The sequence below is a fragment of the Paramisgurnus dabryanus genome, chromosome 14 (assembly GCF_030506205.2).
Source record: "Paramisgurnus dabryanus chromosome 14, PD_genome_1.1, whole genome shotgun sequence".
NCBI classification, from domain to species: domain Eukaryota; kingdom Metazoa; phylum Chordata; class Actinopteri; order Cypriniformes; family Cobitidae; genus Paramisgurnus; species Paramisgurnus dabryanus.
The window spans coordinates 29,214,101-29,235,118 of NC_133350.1; the positions used below are offsets into that span (position 1 = coordinate 29,214,101).

The 21,018-nt window shown below is 42.4% G+C and overlaps 1 protein-coding gene and 20 non-coding genes across 21 annotated transcripts; all 21 read right to left on the reverse strand.

Moving 5' to 3' along the window:
- Positions 1 to 196: 196 nt before the first annotated feature.
- On the reverse strand, positions 197 to 337 carry LOC135719548 (U4 spliceosomal RNA). Its single transcript, XR_010521181.1, has one exon. It is a non-coding gene; the product is annotated as a U4 spliceosomal RNA (small nuclear RNA).
- Positions 338 to 1,929: 1,592 nt separating this feature from the next.
- On the reverse strand, positions 1,930 to 3,747 carry LOC135719374 (general transcription factor II-I repeat domain-containing protein 2-like). The gene has a single exon (XM_065242063.1). The coding sequence runs from the start codon at positions 3,745 to 3,747 to the stop codon at positions 1,930 to 1,932; it is 1,818 nt and encodes a 605-aa protein (XP_065098135.1).
- Positions 3,748 to 4,371: 624 nt separating this feature from the next.
- On the reverse strand, positions 4,372 to 4,453 carry trnas-uga (transfer RNA serine (anticodon UGA)). Its single transcript has one exon. It is a non-coding gene; the product is annotated as a tRNA-Ser (tRNA).
- A 114-nt stretch (positions 4,454 to 4,567) lies between these two features.
- On the reverse strand, positions 4,568 to 4,639 carry trnah-gug (transfer RNA histidin (anticodon GUG)). The gene has a single exon. It is a non-coding gene; the product is annotated as a tRNA-His (tRNA).
- Positions 4,640 to 5,086: 447 nt separating this feature from the next.
- On the reverse strand, positions 5,087 to 5,159 carry trnak-uuu (transfer RNA lysine (anticodon UUU)). Its single transcript has one exon. It is a non-coding gene; the product is annotated as a tRNA-Lys (tRNA).
- A 2,858-nt stretch (positions 5,160 to 8,017) lies between these two features.
- LOC135719547 (U4 spliceosomal RNA) lies at positions 8,018 to 8,158 on the reverse strand. Its single transcript, XR_010521180.1, has one exon. It is a non-coding gene; the product is annotated as a U4 spliceosomal RNA (small nuclear RNA).
- An 871-nt stretch (positions 8,159 to 9,029) lies between these two features.
- trnas-uga (transfer RNA serine (anticodon UGA)) lies at positions 9,030 to 9,111 on the reverse strand. The gene has a single exon. It is a non-coding gene; the product is annotated as a tRNA-Ser (tRNA).
- A 628-nt stretch (positions 9,112 to 9,739) lies between these two features.
- On the reverse strand, positions 9,740 to 9,812 carry trnak-uuu (transfer RNA lysine (anticodon UUU)). Its single transcript has one exon. It is a non-coding gene; the product is annotated as a tRNA-Lys (tRNA).
- Positions 9,813 to 10,419: 607 nt separating this feature from the next.
- Positions 10,420 to 10,560, reverse strand: LOC135719533 (U4 spliceosomal RNA). Its single transcript, XR_010521167.1, has one exon. It is a non-coding gene; the product is annotated as a U4 spliceosomal RNA (small nuclear RNA).
- Positions 10,561 to 11,431: 871 nt separating this feature from the next.
- trnas-uga (transfer RNA serine (anticodon UGA)) lies at positions 11,432 to 11,513 on the reverse strand. Its single transcript has one exon. It is a non-coding gene; the product is annotated as a tRNA-Ser (tRNA).
- Positions 11,514 to 12,141: 628 nt separating this feature from the next.
- Positions 12,142 to 12,214, reverse strand: trnak-uuu (transfer RNA lysine (anticodon UUU)). The gene has a single exon. It is a non-coding gene; the product is annotated as a tRNA-Lys (tRNA).
- A 607-nt stretch (positions 12,215 to 12,821) lies between these two features.
- LOC135719525 (U4 spliceosomal RNA) lies at positions 12,822 to 12,962 on the reverse strand. Its single transcript, XR_010521160.1, has one exon. It is a non-coding gene; the product is annotated as a U4 spliceosomal RNA (small nuclear RNA).
- An 867-nt stretch (positions 12,963 to 13,829) lies between these two features.
- Positions 13,830 to 13,912, reverse strand: trnas-uga (transfer RNA serine (anticodon UGA)). The gene has a single exon. It is a non-coding gene; the product is annotated as a tRNA-Ser (tRNA).
- A 633-nt stretch (positions 13,913 to 14,545) lies between these two features.
- On the reverse strand, positions 14,546 to 14,618 carry trnak-uuu (transfer RNA lysine (anticodon UUU)). Its single transcript has one exon. It is a non-coding gene; the product is annotated as a tRNA-Lys (tRNA).
- A 608-nt stretch (positions 14,619 to 15,226) lies between these two features.
- LOC135719536 (U4 spliceosomal RNA) lies at positions 15,227 to 15,367 on the reverse strand. Its single transcript, XR_010521170.1, has one exon. It is a non-coding gene; the product is annotated as a U4 spliceosomal RNA (small nuclear RNA).
- Positions 15,368 to 16,241: 874 nt separating this feature from the next.
- On the reverse strand, positions 16,242 to 16,323 carry trnas-uga (transfer RNA serine (anticodon UGA)). Its single transcript has one exon. It is a non-coding gene; the product is annotated as a tRNA-Ser (tRNA).
- Positions 16,324 to 16,955: 632 nt separating this feature from the next.
- trnak-uuu (transfer RNA lysine (anticodon UUU)) lies at positions 16,956 to 17,028 on the reverse strand. The gene has a single exon. It is a non-coding gene; the product is annotated as a tRNA-Lys (tRNA).
- A 607-nt stretch (positions 17,029 to 17,635) lies between these two features.
- Positions 17,636 to 17,776, reverse strand: LOC135719546 (U4 spliceosomal RNA). Its single transcript, XR_010521179.1, has one exon. It is a non-coding gene; the product is annotated as a U4 spliceosomal RNA (small nuclear RNA).
- Positions 17,777 to 18,656: 880 nt separating this feature from the next.
- On the reverse strand, positions 18,657 to 18,738 carry trnas-uga (transfer RNA serine (anticodon UGA)). The gene has a single exon. It is a non-coding gene; the product is annotated as a tRNA-Ser (tRNA).
- Positions 18,739 to 19,375: 637 nt separating this feature from the next.
- trnak-uuu (transfer RNA lysine (anticodon UUU)) lies at positions 19,376 to 19,448 on the reverse strand. The gene has a single exon. It is a non-coding gene; the product is annotated as a tRNA-Lys (tRNA).
- Positions 19,449 to 20,055: 607 nt separating this feature from the next.
- LOC135719526 (U4 spliceosomal RNA) lies at positions 20,056 to 20,196 on the reverse strand. Its single transcript, XR_010521161.1, has one exon. It is a non-coding gene; the product is annotated as a U4 spliceosomal RNA (small nuclear RNA).
- Between the last annotated feature and the right edge of the window lie 822 nt (positions 20,197 to 21,018).

The window sequence follows — 21,018 nt, forward strand, 5'->3', positions numbered from 1 at the left end:
CTCTTTTCTCCGCAAAATCATCACATATGACGTAGAGAACACTCTGTAAAAACATAACCTTAATATCTTTAACGTTGACTTCCACATTAAAGATTGAAATGAATGTGACACCAACGATTGGGATGGAACTTTGATTCCCCTAATCTCACTACTAACAACACTAGCAGACGTCTTTCATTTACAACGACCTTGTAAGGCTCTTCAGAGACTGGCAAAAATTGCCAAAGCTGACTGTATTTCAAGTCATCCTGGCGGGGTATTGGGTAAAGTTTTCAACCAGCAAAGATCACGCCTCGGATAAACCTCATAGGCTACGATATTGCCTCTGCGAAAGAATGACGGCAGAGTCACGACCTTTCATGTGCACATACCTGGACGCTGGACGACATGGTGGTAATCAAGCTTTAAACTGAGATTAGACTTCAGATGCTGCTTTTAGAGCATGTTGTTTGTTTTTGACGAAAGTATATTGAGGAAAGGGTAAACGTTGCAGATGGAAAATAGGCAAGTGGGAATTGTTGACTTGAACCCTTAGAATACAATCGGTTACGGCTTGAAGAGATCATTTCATTATTTAAAGATAACAGGATTGATTAAGAGAATCTAGGTTCTTTTTATGTGGGGACAAACTCTTGTCCACACTCCAACACAGAAGGTGGCGATAATGCACCTTAAAGTTGGTGCTACTTGCCATTAAACGAAGAAGAAGAAGAAGAAGGTATGGCTTTGCTGTATGTTTTGCCTTTTCGACAGGTAAGAGATCTTCACCAGAGGTTTACTCATTATTCGCTGTCTATTAGGAAAAGCATGAGTGCAAAACATTTATAAATGAATTAAGGACAACAAGCCGGGGCAGGGAATTATGGTAATTGTGAAAACAAAAGGGTGGGGCCTTAATCCTTAACATCTTAGAACAGGGGTGTCAAACTCATTTACAGAAGGGGCCGAAACATAAAACACAGCATAAGTAGCGGGCCAAGCAGGATGAACATTTATAAAACTGACTATTTTTTAATCAAAGATATGAATTTAAACAGCCAGAACACTGTACATTTTCTCAATACAATATTAATATTAAAATAATAATAAAAAATACTAATATCATTTAGTTGCTCTGAAACAATACATTTAGGCAAGTTGAGAACAATTCAGCTATGAAGAAGCTGGTAATTTTGCAAAAACTGTATTATGATGTCAGAAAAGTGCAAAAAGCAACAAACATGTTAATTTAAAGTAAACAGCCAGAATACTGTAATTAACCTCAATGAAATATTACAATGCATATTTTATCATTGTTTAACAATACATTCCAACAAGTTAAGAACATCTCTTAGGTATGAAAATGATGGTAAAATTTTACAAAAAAATAAACTATTGTCATTTTAGGAAAAAGTGCAAAACATCACATATATTAATTTAAAGTAAACAGCCAAAATACTGTAATTAACCTCAATGAAATATTACAATGCATATTTTATCATTTTTTAACAATACATTCCAACAAGTTAAGAACATCTCTTAGGTATGAAAATGATGGTAAAATTTTACAAAAAATAAACTATTGTCATTTTAGGAAAAAGTGCAAAACATCAAATATATAAAAAGTAAACAGCCGAAATACTGTAATTTACCTCAATGAAATACTATTACAATGCATATTTTATCATTTTTTAACAATACATTCCAACAAGTTAAGAACATCTCCTAGGTATAAAAATGATGGTAAAATTTTTACAAAAAATAAACTCTTGTCATCTCAGATAAAGTGCAAAAACATCAAATATATGAATTTAAAGTAAACAGCCAGGATACTGTAGTTTTAATAAAGTCTCAATAACAAGCTAGTGAAGTCTTGCAAAACACAAACTGTATTTTAGAAAATAGTGCAAAAAACAACAAACACCAAAACCATATATTTGGTTTTCTCTCTTATGCCATTTTGTCCTTGTGGGATGTTTGGCATCTTTTTTTTGCTACAAGTTTAGTCATGTTTGGTGTTAGTTTCTGAGCTGTGGAAACTCTCAAGGTGGAGTGGAGGTGTTCATCACTGAGACGACTTCTGTGTGCCGTTTTGTTCATCTTCATCAGAGAAAAAAGTTGCTCACAAAGGTATGTACTACCAAACATGCAGAGCATTCGAGCGGCATGTAGGCGAAGTTGAGGCATTGTTTCAGGGATGAATTGGGGAAACTGTGTGGGCCCCACAGAATCATACTTTGCCTTGAGCTTGCTATTACACTGGAGTTCTACCAGCTCCATCTGAATGTTTACAGGTGCTTTTTCCACATCAACTGCAAATGGATTACTAAACAGTTGTAAATTACATTTCTGCAATTCAAAGTCGCCAAAGCGTCGTGTAAACTCAATGTGAAGTGTGCTCAGTTTATCAACAAAATGTGCTGTGGGGAACACAGCAGTGGAGTGTTGGTTTATGACTGTTTGGCAACATGGAAAGTGACACAAGTTTCCTTGCTGCATCTGAATCTCCCACAGGCGCAGCTTGGTTTGAAAAGATTTCACTGCATCATACATGTCTGTGACCACACGGTCCCGCCCCTGCAGCTGGAGGTTTAGTGCAGTAAGATGCTTAGTCAAGTCGCACAGAAATGCCAACTCATGCAACCACTTTACATCCTGGATAAAGGTGGAGTCTTTTCCTTTACTTTTCATGAACTGACAGATTTCCTCACGTAACTCAAAAAATCTGTTAAGCACTTTTTCTCGACTTAGCCATCGCACCTCTGTGTGATAGGGCACATCACCAAGTTCAGAATTAATTTCTTGCAGAAAAGACTGAAACTGCCGGTGATTTAAACCTTTGGCTCTTATAAAGTTAACAGTCTGTGTCACAACACTCATTACATTCTCCATTTTAAGGGCTTTACCACACAGTGCTTCTTGGTGTATAATGCAGTGATAAACTGTCAGCTCACCTGTGCAGTTCTCTCTCTTCATCTTCTCCTGCATCCTTCCCACTAATCCACACTTTTCCCCACACATTGCGGGTGCCCCATCAGTCGTCAGTCCCGTAAATTTGTCCCAGGGCAGTTTCATGTCATGTACACACTTAGATACTTCCTCAAATATGTCTTTCCCTGTGGTTGTGCCATGCATTGACTTAATACCCAAAAGTTCCTCTGTAACGCATAAACTGGAGTCCACTCCACGGATAAAGATTGCCAGCTGTGCTGTGTCTGTCGCGTCCGTACTTTCGTCCACAGCAAGGGAATATGCAATGAAGTCTTTTCCTCGTTCAATCAACTGTTCTTGTAAATCAGTGGCAAGTTCGCACATCCGATCAGCAACGGTATTTCTGCTTAGGCTTACATTTAAAAATGCTTGCTTTTTGTCTGGACACAAGACGTCGCACACTTTAATCATGCAGCGCTTCAAAAACTCTCCTTCGGTAAATGGCCGGGCTGATTTAGCGATCTCTTCCGCCACTATAAAACTCGCTTTCACAACAGCTTCACTTTGTGATTTTGCTTTTCTAAACATAGTCTGCTGTGACACCAGACTCTTTTTAAGCTCTTCTACTTTCTGTAGCTTCTGCTTTGTGTCCATGTTTTTGCACTTGTCCTGATGTTTTGTCTCATAGTGCCGTCTTAAGTTATATTCTTTGATTACTGCCACATTACCTCCGCAAACGAGGCACACAGGTTTACCTTCAATCTCAACAAACATATACTCTGTCTCCCACCGGTTTTGAAAGCCCCTGTTTTCAAAGTCCACTTTTCGTTTGGCCATTTCTTTGGCACAGAACCATGCATTTATTTGCTTACCGCTGACGAGTAGACGCAAGGAGGAGAGGTTGGCGCTTGATCTGTTGCTTGGTGATTAGAGGTCATGAACCATGGTAGCGGTTGCACTGCATTATGGGATTTGTAGTATTAGCGCTATGTGCCGGCAGGCCATTAGTAGCGGTTGCACTGCATTATGGGATTTGTAGTTTTAGCGCTATGTGCTGGCGGGCCATTAGCAATGCACATATGAAATTAACTTGCGGGCCACATATAATTTTAGCGCGGGCCGGAAGTGGCCCGCGGGCCTTGAGTTTGACATGTCTGTCTTAGAACATGGCTCAGGTTAGGATCAACTCGATTAGCCACAATGCACATCCTTTCTAAACAAAAACCTGTTCCAGCTCTTTTTTGGTTTCATGTTGTGCGAGCTGTTTATGGACAATATGACAACGGAAGCTGCATCACTTGACAACAGGGCTGCTTGTTGAACACACACAGGAGAAACTACGACAGGCTGCTTAGTTTTCCATCCGCAAATCCAATGGTAACAACTTGAGCAGCAGAAATACAGCACTTCGTGAGCTGGAACGACCAACAAGCGAAGCTCTGAAGCCAGGGAGCAGACACACGTAGTCGGCAGGGTTTGAACCTGCGCGGGGAGACCCCAATGGATTTCAAGTCCATCGCCTTAACCACTCGGCCACGACTACAACGAGTCATCCTTGCGAACCCTCTGGGCTTGTTGTGTGCTGAAAAGAACTTGTCGGTCAGTTAGGTACAAAAGGGTCAGCGTTGGGATGATCCACCCACATCCCTGGGTGGACTGCCGTGACCCGGATTCGAACCGGGGTTGCTGCGGCCACAACGCAGAGTACTAACCACTATACGATCACGGCGTGCCACCAGGCTCCGGCTTGGCTGCGCCTCCAGGTTTGCCTGAGTGCGTCTGCCGGAAGGCGCTTGGCATTCATTTTCTGAGGTCTCAATCAATTTTTTGTTTACTTTCATCTGCAAACCTTAAGCAAAATGTCTCTCAGGGGTGGTTTCCCGCACAGGGATTAGTTTAAGACAGGACTAGGCCTCAGTTTAATTAAGCAATACAACTAGTTTTAACAATCATGCCTTATTAAAAACATTACTTGTGTGCATTTCACGGCAAAGCAAAGGGCAACTGTGTCAGTGAAAGTTCTTTTCAGTTTGGACAGCTCTTACATTTATTTTAGTCGAGGACAAGTCTAATCCCTGTCCGAGAAACCGCCCTTCAAAATCCAATATGTCCTCGAGGCCGACCCAAACGCCAAGGGGAGCCGATCGCAGACGGCAGGACACAAACATGCACTCATCGCCCGAACAGGGACTTGAACCCTGGACCCTCAGATTAAAAGTCTGATGCTCTACCGACTGAGCTATCCAGGCTCACGCTTCAGTACCAGGGCATCACCTCTCATGGCTCCTGCGTTCTGATAATGTTGGCAGACAAGGATTGGGATTTCTTTATCATGACCTGTTCATTACTCATTGGTCTGTGGACAGAGTAAATGTTACTAGAAGGCCAGAATGAGCCAGCACCTGCTTCAGTCTTCTAACAGAGTACGTAAGAGCTCTTTAACCCTCTGGGGTCCAACCATTTTGGGACACTGTCAGAGGTTTTGACATGGTCTTACATTTGGTCTTTTTTCAGTTGCTTTAAAACATAATAATGGCAAGTGTCTCATACCACTGTGTTCAGCACAAACTGGGCTAAAATATTATATGAGCTACATGTATGTACATGTTTGTATTTTTGAGAGAAAAAGGTTTATGCGTGGTTTTTAAAAAAGCAAAATTTTTAAGTCACTGATATAAGTTCACAAAACCCATACTAAACATGTTTTAACAAGACTTTCCTAAACATAATCTAGTAGTCTAGAGTTTTTTCTTTAAAATGATGTGAAAATCATCCTGCCTACTTATTCACATAAACCAATATATTATTTTAGAAATTGTAAGACACTTTTTGTTTAGAGTGGCCATATGCGAGAAGGATTGATTGACAGCTAGCAAACAAAGGCTCGCATAATGAGCTGCATAATAATGAGGCAGGAGGGAACTACAGTAAAGAATGTGAGGACAAATGGACATGTTTGTTTGAGGTTTATTAAGAAGTTAACAATATAATCAAAATAGAAATGAAGGTCAGTAGGACATTTTCAATTTATTTGGAAACAAACCCTATTAAAACACTGAACTTGTATAAGAAACTGATAAACAACAGAGCTGTAAACTTCATGTGGCTCATGTTACCATATAACTTTATGTCCAAAGAGTGTGAATATGTTTTTCCACTTCATAGTTTTGTACTGATGAGAGAGATGCAGACCTGTAAGAGAGTTATGAACAGCTGTCAGCACAAATTGTCCACAGAAATACCCTTACATACATAACTGATGGGTAAATGATAGCACTACATTCAGATAAACTATCATAAACTAAATTAGTATCTCAAATAAACATCTGCAATGATTAGTTATATAAAAAGCTGTTTTCAGATGACTGTTTTCAGATGCCCATCCCCTTATCGTCTAGCTTCGGTTTTAAACGCGTTTCTGTAAGCGAGTATGAACTTTAAAAACACATCGCAAATGGATGTGCGCGAGCTCGCGTCTCCGTGTAAACAACGCGGAGCTCATAATAAAACGGTGTCGCGTGTAAAGCACAATGTATGGAATGCGTTGCATGTAAACAATATCATATTACAGCAGATCCCCAGTGCAGTATTACTCAAAGTTGCCATGAAGGATACGAAAGTGAATAACTGCGTCTAACACTGTACACAGCATGTAACAATGAAATCCGCCATTACGTGATCACGCGCGTACTCGTTTATAAATAAGCATGTAAACATGGAATCATATTACAGCACACACTTAAAAGATACAGCAGTGCAGCATTACTCAAAGTTGCCATGAAGGATACGAAAGTGAATAACTCTGTCTAACACTGTAACTTAACAGCATGTATCAATGAAATCCGCCATTACGTGAAATCACGCGCCCTCGTTTGTAAACAATGCGAACGTTTTTAAATCCGAAGCGTGCAGTCTGCTAATGTTGCTTATGTAGGCTGAACTGCACAAGCCATAACATATTACATGATAGCAAATATAAATGAAGACAAATGACTTACAGTTTCTTCAGGAATAAGTTATATCCTTCTCCAATGCATCTTCCATCGTTCCTCTTCTTAGGTAACGTTAAAGATAAACGCTTCTCTTCCTCAATGTCCAGACATAAATGAAGATATTCCTCACGTGTGTGTATAAAGTTTATAATCCAAACATGCGGTAAAGTCTTAAAATCTGATAAAACTTTACGCTTTGTTTATTATTGTTGGAACTGCTCGTCTCTTCATTACCATGTCAACAGCCTGAGGGCGTGACCACATTAGAGATAATGAGCTCAGCCAGGAAAAACTGTACTCTCTTTACTTCAATGCAGATTATATAAACAGGAAATATTTGTTTTTGATTATAATTAGCTTGTTTAAAAGTAGACATTTCAGGCTTTCTTTGGATATGTGTATTATGTTTGTGTGACGAGTATTCGCGGAGTTTCAACTGATTTTTGTAACGTGTTTTAAGAGACAGCTGGCGGAGACAGAAATGTCTGAATGCGCACCCTGTTTATTTTCTTTATTTGACAAAAACACAAAGATCTCTTGTTATTGTGAATGTGAACTAATTAAAGAGGACCCTTCAGAGTTTCAAATGATGTCAAACACGTAAGTGTTTGATTATTAATGATGGAGTATTTTAAGTTGATTCTGCTATGATAAGGAGAAAACACGTCAAAAGGCGTCCCCGCGTTTTTGGACCCCTGGGGGTTAAGGGGAGAAGTCTTGCATCAGCTTGAGACAGTCTTGAGGAAAAAGCAGCCGTTCTCCAAAACATCACCAGAGAGGCAGCGTTACTAAGCTGAAGGAAGTGTAGGTGTGTCTGCGTAACATGATGAACTGACTATTGAGGTGCACGAGATAAAGCACGTGTGACAAAAACGTGACCCTGCCTGTGAAAAGCCAGCTAAATCATTTTTATGATTTGCTCTTTTCTCCGCAAAATCATCACATATGACGTAGAGAACACTCTGTAAAAACATAACCTTAATATCTTTAACGTTGACTTCCACATTAAAGATTGAAATGAATGTGACACCAACGATTGGGATGGAACTTTGATTCCCCTAATCTCACTACTAACAACACTAGCAGACATCTTTCATTTACAACGACCTTGTAAGTCTCTTAAGAGACTGGCAAAAATTGCCAAAGCTGACTGTATTTCAAGTCATCCTGGCGGGGTATTGGGTAAAGTTTTCAACCAGCAAAGATCACGCCTCGAATAAACCTCATAGGCTACGATATTGCCTCTGCGAAAGAATGACGGCAAAGGTCACGACCTTTCATGTGCCCATACCTGGACGCTAGACGACATGGTGGTAATCAAACTTTAAACTGAGATTAGACTTCAGATGCTGCTTTTAGAGCATGTTGTTTGTTTTTGACGAAAGTATATTGAGGAAAGGGTAAACGTTGCAGATGGAAAATAGGCAAGTGGGAATTGTTGACTTGAACCCTTAGAATACAATCGGTTACGGCTTGAAGAGATCATTTCATTATTTAAAGATAACAGGATTGATTAAGAGAATCTAGGTTCTTTTTATGTGGGGACAAACTCTTGTCCACACTCCAACACAGAAGGTGGCGATAATGCACCTTAAAGTTGGTGCTACTTGCCATTAAACGAAGAAGAAAAAGAAAGTATGGCTTTGCTGTATGTTTTGCCTTTTCGACAGGTAAGAGATCTTCACCAGAGGTTTACTCATTATTTGCTGTCTATTAGGAAAAGCATGAGTGCAAAACATTTTTAAATGAATTAAGGACAACAAGCCGGGGCAGGGAATTATGGTAATTGTGAAAACAAAAGGGTGGGGCCTTAATCCTTAACATCTTAGAACATGGCTCAGGTTAGGATCAACTCGATTAGCCACAATGCACATCCTTTCTAAACAAAAACCTGTTCCAGCTCTTTTTTGGTTTCATGTTGTGCTAGCTGTTTATGGACAATATGACAACGGAAGCTGCATCACTTGACAACAGGGCTGCTTGTTGAACACACACAGGAGAAACTACGACAGGCTGCTTAGTTTTCCATCCGCAAATCCAATGGTAACAACTTGAGCAGCAGAAATACAGCACGTCGTGAGCTGGAACGGCCAACAAGGGAAGCTCTGAAGCCAGGGAGCAGACACACGTAGTCGGCAGGATTTGAACCTGCGCGGGGAGACCCCAATGGATTTCAAGTCCATCGCCTTAACCACTCAGCCACGACTACAACGAGTCATCCTTGCGAACCCTCTGGGCTTGTTGTGTGCTGAAAAGAACTTGTCGGTCAGGTAGGTACAAGGGGGTCAACGTTGGGATGATCCACCCACATCCCTGGGTGGACTGCCGTGACCCGGATTCGAACCGCCGTTGCTGCGGCCACAACGCAGAGTACTAAACACTATACGATTACGGCGTGCCACCAGGCTCCGGCATGGCTGTGCCTCCAGGTTTGCCTGAGTGCGTCGGCCGGAAGGCGCTTGGCATTCATTTTCTGAGGTCTCAATCAATTTTTTGTTTACTTTCATCTGCAAACCTTAAGCAAAATGTCTCTCAGGGGTGGTTTCCCGCACAGGGATTAGTTTAAGACAGGACTAGGCCTCAGTTTAATTAAGCAATACAACTAGTTTTAACAATCATGCCTTATTAAGAACATTACTTGTGTGCATTTCACGGCAAAGCAAAGGGCAATGGTGTCAGTGAAAGTTATTTTCGGTTTGGACAGCTCTTACATTTATTTTAGTCGAGGACAAGTCCCTGTCCGAGAAACCGCCCTTCAAAATCCAATACGTCCTCGAGGCCGACCCAAACGCCAAGGGGAGACAATCGCAGACGGCAGGACACAAACCTGCACTCATCGCCCGAACAGGGACTTGAACCCTGGACCCTCAGATTAAAAGTCTGATGCTCTACCGACTGAGCTATCCGGGCTCACGCTTCAGTACCAGGGCATCACCTCTCATGCCTCCTACGGTCTGATAATGTTGGCAGACAAGGATTGGGATTTCTTTATCATGACCTGTTCATTACTCATTGGTCTGTGGACAGAGTAAATGTTACTAGAAGGCCACAATGAGCCGGCACCTGCTTCAGTCTTCTAACAGAGTACGTAAGAGCTCTTTAAGGGGAGAAGTCTTGCTTCAGCTTGAGACAGTCTTCTCTTGAGGAAAAAGCAGTCGTCGTCCAAAACGTCACCAGAGAGGCAGCGTTACTAAGCTGAAGGAAGTGTAGGTGTGTCTGCGTAACATGATGAACTGACTATTGAGGTGCACGAGATAAAGCATGTGTGACAAAAACGTGACCCTGCCTGTGAAAAGCCAGCTAAATCATTTTTATGATTTGCTCTTTTCTCCGCAAAATCATCACATATGACGTAGAGAACACTCTGTAAAAACATAACCTTGATATCTTTAACGTTGACTTCCACATTAAAGATTGAAATGAATGTGACACCAACGATTGGGATGGAACTTTGATTCCCCTAATTTCACTACTAACAACGCTAGCAGACATCTTTCATTTACAACGACCTTGTAAGTCTCTTAAGAGACTGGCAAAAATTGCCAAAGCTGACTGTATTTCAAGTCATCCTGGCGGGGTATTGGGTAAAGTTTTCAACCAGCAAAGATCACGCCTCGGATAAACCTCATAGGCTACGATATAGCCTCTGCAAAAGAATGACGGCAAAGGTCACGACCTTTCATGTGCCCATACCTGGACGCTGGACGACATGGTGGTAATCAAACTTTAAACTGAGATTAGACTTCAGATGCTGCTTTTAGAGCATGTTGTTTGTTTTTGACGAAAGTATATTAAGGAAAGGGTAAACGTTGCAGATGGAAAATAGGCAAGTGGGAATTGTTGACTTGAACCCTTAGAATACAATCGGTTACGGCTTGAAGAGATCATTTCATTATTTAAAGATAACAGGATTGCTTAAGAGAATCTAGGTTCTTTTTATGTGGGGACAAACTCTTGTCCACACTCCAACACAGAAGGTGGCGATAATGCACCTTAAAGTTGGTGCTACTTGCCATTAAACGAAGAAGAAAAAGAAAGTATGGCTTTGCTGTATGTTTTGCCTTTTCGACAGGTAAGAGATCTTCACCAGAGGTTTACTCATTATTCGCTGTCTATTAGGAAAAGCATGAGTGCAAAACATTTTTAAATGAATTAAGGACAACAAGCCGGGGCAGGGAATTATGGTAATTGTGAAAACAAAAGGGTGGGGCCTTAATCCTTAACATCTTAGAACATGGCTCAGGTTAGGATCAACTCGATTAGCCACAATGCACATCCTTTCTAAACAAAAACCTGTTCCAGCTCTTTTTTGGTTTCATGTTGTGCGAGCTGTTTATGGACAATATGACAACGGAAGCTGCATCACTTGACAACAGGGCTGCTTGTTGAACACACACAGGAGAAACTACGACAGGCTGCTTAGTTTTCCATCCGCAAATCCAATGGTAACAACTTGAGCAGCAGAAATACAGCACGTCGTGAGCTGGAACGACCAACAAGGGAAGCTCTGAAGCCAGGGAGCAGACACACGTAGTCGGCAGGATTTGAACCTGCGCGGGGAGACCCCAATGGATTTCAAGTCCATCGCCTTAACCACTCGGCCACGACTACAACGAGTCATCCTTGCGAACCCTCTGGGCTTGTTGTGTGCTGAAAAGAACTTGTCGGTCAGGTAGGTACAAAAGGGTCAGCGTTGGGATGATCCACCCACATCCCTGGGTGGACTGCCGTGACCCGGATTCGAACCGGGGTTGCTGCTGCCACAACGCAAAGTACTAACCACTATACGATTAAGGCGTGCCACCAGGCTCCGGCATGGCTGTGCCTCCAGGTTTGCCTGAGTGCGTCGGCCGGAAGGCGCTTGGCATTCATTTTCTGAGGTCTCAATCAATTTTTTGTTTACTTTCATCAGCAAACCTTAAGCAAAATGTCTCTCAGGGGTGGTTTCCCGCACAGGGATTAGTTTAAGACAGGACTAGGCCTCAGTTTAATTAAGCAATACAACTAGTTTTAACAATCATGCTTTATTAAAAACATTACTTGTGTGCATTTCACGGCAAAGCAAAGGGCAATGGTGTCAGTAAAAGTTCTTTTCAGTTTGGACAGCTCTTACATTTATTTTAGTCGAGGACAAGTCCCTGTCCGAGAAACCGCCCTTCAAAATCCAATACGTCCTCGAGGCCGACCCAAACGCCAAGGGGAGACGATCGCAGACGGCAGGACACAAACCTGCACTCATCGCCCGAACAGGGACTTGAACCCTGGACCCTCAGATTAAAAGTCTGATGCTCTACCGACTGAGCTATCCGGGCTCACACTTCAGTACCAGGGCATCACCTCTCATGCCTCCTACGGTCTGATAATGTTGGCAGACAAGGATTGGGATTTCTTTATCATGACCTGTTCATTACTCATTGGTCTGTGGACAGAGTAAATGTTACTAGAAGGCCACAATGAGCCGGCACCTGCTTCAGTCTTCTAACAGAGTACGTAAGAGCTCTTTAAGGGGAGAAGTCTTGCTTCAGCTTGAGACAGTCTTCTCTTGAGGAAAAAGCAGTCGTCGTCCAAAACGTCACCAGAGAGGCAGCGTTACTAAGCTGAAGGAAGTGTAGGTGTGTCTGCGTAACATGATGAACTGACTATTGAGGTGCACGAGATAAAGCATGTGTGACAAAAACGTGACCCTGCCTGTGAAAAGCCAGCTAAATCATTTTTATGATTTGCTCTTTTCTCCGCAAAATCATCACATATGACGTAGAGAACACTCTGTAAAAACATAACCTTGATATCTTTAACGTTGACTTCCACATTAAAGATTGAAATGAATGTGACACCAACGATTGGGATGGAACTTTGATTCCCCTAATCTCACTACTAACAACACTAGCAGACATCTTTCATTTACAACGACCTTGTAAGTCTCTTAAGAGACTGGCAAAAATTGCCAAAGCTGACTGTATTTCAAGTCATCCTGGCGGGGTATTGGGTAAAGTTTTCAACCAGCAAAGATCACGCCTCGGATAAACCTCATAGGCTACGATATTGCCTCTGCGAAAGAATGACGGCAAAGGTCACGACCTTTCATGTGCACATACCTGGACGCTGGACGACATGGTGGTAATCAAACTTTAAACTGAGATTAGACTTCAGATGCTGCTTTTAGAGCATGTTGTTTGTTTTTGACGAAAGTATATTAAGGAAAGGGTAAACGTTGCAGATGGAAAATAGGCAAGTGGGAATTGTTGACTTGAACCCTTAGAATACAATCGGTTACGGCTTGAAGAGATCATTTCATTATTTAAAGATAACAGGATTGATTAATAGAATCTAGGTTCTTTTTATGTGGGGACAAACTCTTGTCCACACTCCAACACAGAAGGTGGCGATAATGCACCTTAAAGTTGGTGCTACTTGCCATTAAACGAAGAAGAAGAAGGTATGGCTTTGCTGTATGTTTTGCCTTTTCAACAGGTAAGAGATCTTCACCAGAGTTTACTCATTATTCGCTGTCTATTAGGAAAAGCATGAGTGCAAAACATTTTTAAATGAATTAAGGACAACAAGCCGGGGCAGGGAATTATGGTAATTGTGAAAACAAAAGGGTGGGGCCTTAATCCTTAACATCTTAGAACATGGCTCAGGTTAGGATCAACTCGATTAGCCACAATGCACATCCTTTATAAACAAAAACATGTTCCAGCTCTTTTTTGGTTTCATGTTATGCGAGCTGTTTATGGACAATATGACAACGGAAGCTGCATCACTTGACAACAGGGCTGCTTGTTGAACACACACAGGAGAAACTACGACAGGTTGCTTAGTTTTCCATCCGCAAATCCAATGGTAACAACTTGAGCAGCAGAAATACAGCACTTCGTGAGCTGGAACGACCAACAAGCGAAGCTCTGAAGCCAGGGAGCAGACACACGTAGTCGGCAGGGTTTGAACCTGCGCGGGGAGACCCCAATGGATTTCAAGTCCAATCGCTTTAACCACTCGGCCACGACTACAACGAGTCATCCTTGCGAACCCTCTGGGCTTGTTGTGTGCTGAAAATAACTTGTCGGTCAGGTAGGTACAAAAGGGTCAGCGTTGGGATGATCCACCCACATCCCTGGGTGGACTGCCGTGACCCGGATTCGAACCGGGGTTGCTGCGGCCACAACGCAGAGTACTAACCACTATACGATTACGGCGTGCCACCAGGCTCCGGCATGGCTGTGCCTCCAGGTTTGCCTGAGTGCGTCGGCCGGAAGGCGCTTGGCATTCATTTTCTGAGGTCTCAATCAATTTTTTGTTTACTTTCATCTGCAAACCTTATGCAAAATGTCTCTCAGGGGTGGTTTCCTGCACAGGGATTAGTTTAAGACAGGACTAGGCCTCAGTTTAATTAAGCAATACAACTAGTTTTAACAATCATGCCTTATTAAAAACATTACTTGTGTGCATTTCACGGCAAAGCAAAGGGCAATGGTGTCAGTGAAAGTTCTTTTCAGTTTGGACAGCTCTTACATTTATTTTAGTCGAGGACAAGTCTAATCCGTGTCCGAGAAACCGCCCTTCAAAATCCAATAAGTCCTCGAGGCCGACCCAAACGCCAAGGGGAGACGCTCGCAGACGGCAGGACACAAACCTGCACTCATCGCCCGAACAGGGACTTGAACCCTGGACCCTCAGATTAAAAGTCTGATGCTCTACCGACTGAGCTATCCGGGCACACGCTTAAGTACCAGGGCATCACCTCTCATGCCTCCTACGGTCTGATAATGTTGGCAGACAAGGATTGGGATTTCTTTATCATGACCTGTTCATTACTCATTGGTCTGTGGACAGAGTCAATGTTACTAGAAGGCCAGAATGAGCCGGCACCTGCTTCAGTCTTCTAACAGAGTACGTAAGAGCTCTTTAAGGGGAGAAGTCTTGCTTCAGCTTGAGACAGTCTTCTCTTGAGGAAAAAGCAGCCGTTCTCCAAAACGTCACCAGAGAGGCAGCGTTACTAAGCTGAAGGAAGTGTAGGTGTGTCTGCGTAACATGATGAACTGACTATTGAGGTGCACAAGATAAAGCACGTGTGACAAAAACGTGACCCTGCCTGTGAAAAGCCAGCTAAATCATTTTTATGATTTGCTCTTTTCTCAGCAAAATCATCACATATGACGTAGAGAACACTCTGTAAAAAACATAACCTTAATATCTTTAACGTTGACTTCCACATTAAAGATTGAAATGAATGTGACACCAACGATTGGGATGGAACTTTGATTCCCCTAATCTCAATACTAACAACACTAGCAGATATCTTTCATTTACAACGACCTTGTAAGTCTCTTAAGAGACTGGCAAAAATTGCCAAAGCTGACTGTATTTCAAGTCATCCTGGCGGGGTATTGGGTAAAGTTTTCAACCAGCAAAGATCACGCCTCGGATAAACCTCATAGGCTACGATATCGCCTCTGCGAAAGAATGACAGCAAAGGTCACGACCTTTCCTGTGCACATACCTGGACGCTGGACGACATGGTGGTAATCAAGCTTTAAACTGAGATTAGACTTCAGAAGCTGCTTTTAGAGCATGTTATTTGTTTTTGACGAAAGTATATTGAGGAAAGGGTAAACGTTGCAGATGGAAAATAGGCAAGTGGGAATTGTTGACTTGAACCCTTAGAATACAATCGGTTAAGGCTTGAAGAGATCATTTCATTATTTAAAGATAACAGGATTGATTAAGAGAATCTAGGTTCTTTTTATGTGGGGACAAACTCTTGTCGACACTCCAACACAGAAGGTGGCGATAATGCACCTTAAAGTTGGTGCTACTTGCCATTAAACGAAGAAGAAGAAGAAGAAGGTATGGCTTTGCTGTATGTTTTGCCTTTTCGACAGGTAAGAGATCTTCACCAGAGGTTTACTCATTATTCGCTGTCTATTAGGAAAAGCATGAGTGCAAAACATTTTTAAATGAATTAAGGACAACAAGCCGGGGCAGGGAATTATGGTAATTGTGAAAACAAAAGGGTGGGGCCTTAATCCTTAACATCTTAGAACATGGCTCAGGTTAGGATCAACTCGATTAGCCACAATGCACATCCTTTCTAAACAAAAACCTGTTCCAGCTCTTTTTTGGTTTCATGTTGTGCAAGCTGTTTATGGACAATATGACAACGGAAGCTGCATCACTTGACAACAGGGCTGCTTGTTGAACACACACAGGAGAAACTACGACAGGCTGCTTAGTTTTCCATCCGCAAATCCAATGGTAACAACTTGAGCAGCAGAAATACAGCACTTCGTGAGCTGGAACGACCAACAAGCGAAGCTCTGAAGCCAGGGAGCAGACACACGTAGTCGGCAGAGTTTGAACCTGCGCGGGGAGACCCCAATGGATTTCAAGTCCATCGCCTTAACCACTCGGCCACGACTACAACGAGTCATCCTTGCGAACCCTCTGGGCTTGTTGTGTGCTGAAAAGAACTTGTCGGTCAGGTAGGTACAAAAGGGTCAGCGTTGGGATGATCCACCCACATCCCTGGGTGGACTGCCGTGACCCGGATTCGAACCGGGGTTGCTGCGGCCACAACGCAGAGTACTAACCACTATACGATCAGGGCGTGCCTCCAGGCTCCGGCATGGCTGCGCCTCCAGGTTTGCCTGAGTGCGTCGGCCGGAAGGCGCTTCGCAATCATTTTCTGAGGTCTCAATCAATTTTTTTTTACTTTCATCTGCAAACCTTAAGCAAAATGTCTCTCAGGGGTGGTTTCCCGCACAGGGATTAGTTTAAGACAGGACTAGGCCTCAGTTTTATTAAGCAATACAACTAGTTTTAACAATCATGCCTTATTAAAAACATTACTTGTGTGCATTTCACGGCAAAGCAAAGGGCAATGGTGTCAGTGAAAGTTCTTTTCAGTTTGGACAGCTCTTACATTTATTTTAGTCGAGGACAAGTCTAATCCCTGTCCGAGAAACCGCCCTTCAAAATCCAATATGTCCTCGAGGCCGACCCAAACGCCAAGGGGAGACAATCACTGACGGCAGGACACAAACATGCACTCATCGCCTGAACAGGGACTTGAACCCTGGACCCTCAGATTAAAAGTCTGATGCTCTACCGACTGAGCTATCCGGGCTCACGCTTCAGTACCAGGGCATCACCTCTGATGCCTCCTACGGTCTGATAATGTTGGCAGACAAGGATTGGGATTTCTTTATCATGACCTGTTCATTACTCATTGGTCTGTGGACAGAGTAAATGTTACTAGAAGGCCAGAATGAGCCGGCACCTGCTTCAGTCTTCTAACAGAGTACGTAAGAGCTCTTTAAGGGGAGAAGTCTTGCTTCAGCTTGAGACAGTCTTCTCTTGAGGAAAAAGCAGCCGTTCTCCAAAACGTCACCAGAGAGGCAGCGTTACTAAGCTGAAGGAAGTGTAGGTGTGTCTGCGTAACATGATGAACTGACTATTGAGGTGCACGAGATAAAGCACGTGTGACAAAAACGTGACCCTGCCTGTGAAAAGCCAGCTAAATCATTTTTATGATTTGCTCTTTTCTCCGCAAAATCATCACATATGACGTAGAGAACACTCTGTAAAAACATAACCTTAATATCTTTAACGTTGACTTCCACATTACAGATTGAAATGAATGTGACACCAACGATTGGGATGGAACTTCGATTCCCCTAATCTCACTACTAACAACACTAGCAGACATCTTTCATTTACAACGACCTTGTAAGTCTCTTAAGAGACTGGCAAAAATTGCCAAAGCTGACTGTATTTCAAGTCATCCTGGTGGGGTATTGGGTAAAGTTTTCAACCAGCAAAGATCACGCCTCGGATAAACCTCATAGGCTACGATATTGCCTCTGCGAAAGAATGACGGCAAAGGTCACAACCTTTCCTGTGCACATACCTGGACGCTGGACGACATGGTGGTAATCAAGCTTTAAACTGAGATTAGACTTCAGATGCTGCTTTTAGAGCATGTTGTTTGTTTTTGACGAAAGTATATTGAGGAAAGGGTAAACGTTGCAGATGGAAAATAGGCAAGTGGGAATTGTTGACTTGAACCCTTAGAATACAATCGGTTACGGCTTGAAGAGATCATTTCATTATTTAAAGATAACAGGATTGATTAAGAGAATCTAGGTTCTTTTTATGTGGGGACAAACTCTTGTCCACACTCCAACACAGAAGGTGGCGATAATGCACCTTAAAGTTGGTGCTACTTGCCATTAAACGACGAAGAAGAAGAAGAAGAAGGTGGTATGGCTTTGCTGTATGTTTTGCCTTTTCGACAGGTAAGAGATCTTCACCAGAGGTTTACTCATTATTCGCTGTCTATTAGGAAAAGCATGAGTGCAAAACATTTTTAAATGAATTAAGGACAACAAGCCGGGGCAGGGAATTATGGTAATTGTGAAAACAAAAGGGTGGGGCCTTAATCCTTAACATCTTAGAACATGGCTCAGGTTAGGATCAACTCGATTAGCCACAATGCACATCCTTTCTAAACAAAAACCTGTTCCAGCTCTTTTTTGGTTTCATGTTGTGCGAGCTGTTTATGGACAATATGACAACGGAAGCTGCATCACTTGACAACAGGGCTGCTTGTTGAACACACACAGGAGAAACTACGACAGGCTGCTTAGTTTTCCATCCGCAAATCCAATGGTAACAACTTGAGCAGCAGAAATACAGCACTTCGTGAGCTGGAACGACCAACAAGCGATGCTCTGAAGCCAGGGAGCAGACACACGTAGTCGGCAGGGTTTGAACCTGCGCGGGGAGACCCCAATGGATTTCAAGTCCATCGCCTTAACCACTCGGCCACGACTACAACGAGTCATCCTTGCGAACCCTCTGGGCTTGTTGTGTGCTGAAAAGAACTTGTCGGTCAGGTAGGTACAAAAGGGTCAGCGTTGGGATGATCCACCCACATCCCTGGGTGGACTGCCGGGACCCGGATTCGAACCGGGGTTGCTGCGGCCACAACGCAGAGTACTAACCACTATACGATCACGGCGTGCCACCAGGCTCCGGCATGGCTGTGCCTCCAGGTTTGCCTGAGTGCGTCGGCCGGAAGGCGCTTGGCATTCATTTTCTGAGGTCTCAATCAATTTTTTGTTTACTTTCATCTGCAAACCTTAAGCAAAATGTCTCTCAGGGGTGGTTTCCCGCACAGGGATTAGTTTAAGATAAGACAGGACTAGGCCTCAGTTTAATTAAGCAATACAACTAGTTTTAACAATCATGCCTTATTAAAAACATTACTTGTGTGCATTTCACGGCAAAGCAAAGGGCAATGGTGTCAGTGAAAGTTCTTTTCAGTTTGGACAGCTCTTACATTTATTTTAGTCGAGGACAAGTCTAATCCCTGTCCGAGAAACCGCCCTTCAAAATCCAATATGTCCTCAAGGCCGACCCAAACGCCAAGGGGAGACTATCGCAGACGGCAGGACCAGACATGCACTCATCGCCCGAACAGGGACTTGAACCCTGGACCCTCAGATTAAAAGTCTGATGCTCTACCGACTGAGCTATCCGGGCTCACGCTTCAGTACCAGGGCATCACCTCTCATGCCTCCTACGGTCTGATAATGTTGGCAGACAAGGATTGGGATTTCTTTATCATGACCTGTTCATTACTCATTGGTCTGTGGACAGAGTAAATGTTACTAGAAGGCCAGAATGAGCCGGCACCTGCTTCAGTCTTCTAACAGAGTACGTAAGAGCTCTTTAAGGGGAGAAGTCTTGCTTCAGCTTGAGACAGTCTTCTCTTGAGGAAAAAGCAGCCGTTCTCCAAAACGTCACCAGAGAGGCAGCGTTACTAAGCTGAAGGAAGTGTAGGTGTGTCTGCGTAACATGATGAACTGACTATTGAGGTGCACGAGATAAAGCACGTGTGACAAAAACGTGACCCTGCCTGTGAAAAGCCAGCTAAATCATTTTTATGATTTGCTCTTTTCTCCGCAAAATCATCACATATGACGTAGAGAACACTCTGTAAAAACATAACCTTAATATCTTTAACGTTGACATCCACATTACAGATTGAAATGAATGTGACACCAACGATTGGGATGGTACTTTGATTCCCCTAATCTCACTACTAACAACACAAGCAGACATCTTTCATTTACAACGCCCTTGTAAGTCTCTTAAGAGACTGGCAAAAATTGCCAAAGCTGACTGTATTTCAAGTCATCCTGGCGGGGTATTGGGTAAAGTTTTCAACCAGCAAAGATCACGCCTCGGATAAACCTCATAGGCTACGATATTGCCTCTGCGAAAGAATGACGGTAAAGGTCACGACCTTTCCTGTGCACATACCTGGACGCTGGACGACATGGTGGTAATCAAGCTTTAAACTGAGATTAGACTTCAGATGCTGCTTTTAGAGCATGTTGTTTGTTTTTGACGAAAGTATATTGAGGAAAGGGTAAACGTTGCAGATGGAAAATAGGCAAGTGGGAATTGTTGACTTGAACCCTTAGAATACAATCGGTTACGGCTTGAAGAGATCATTTCATTATTTAAAGATAACAGGATTGATTAAGAGAATCTAGGTTCTTTTTATGTGGGGACAAACTCTTGTCCACACTCCAACACAGAAGGTGGCGATAATGCACCTTAAAGTTGGTGCTACTTGCCATTAAACGAAGAAGAAGAAGAATTGTTTATTCGTAAAGTATAGAGTAGCCAAATTAATAGACTATATAAATAGACACAGAAACGATGTGAGGGCAAGGATTAAACATTTATTATTTGCATAGATTTTTAAGGTAAATAAAAAACCAGAACAGAAATGTTATTAAAATAAAATAATAAATAGTAAACATTAATAAAATAAACATTCAACTTCGTAGTGCAATTCTGACGTATCAATGTTAATAATAATAATAATAATAATAATAATAATAACAAAAACTTGCAGTGCACCTTTGACATGTCAGATTAAGAAAATAATATTAAATCAAAACAAACATTTATCACAGTAGTGCAACTTTGAAAGGTCATCCTAAACAATAACAATAAAAAACTTGACCATAAACAAGGTAAACTTAACATTATTTACAGTGTGTATAGCGTGTATATTATTTATAGTGTGTATATAAAA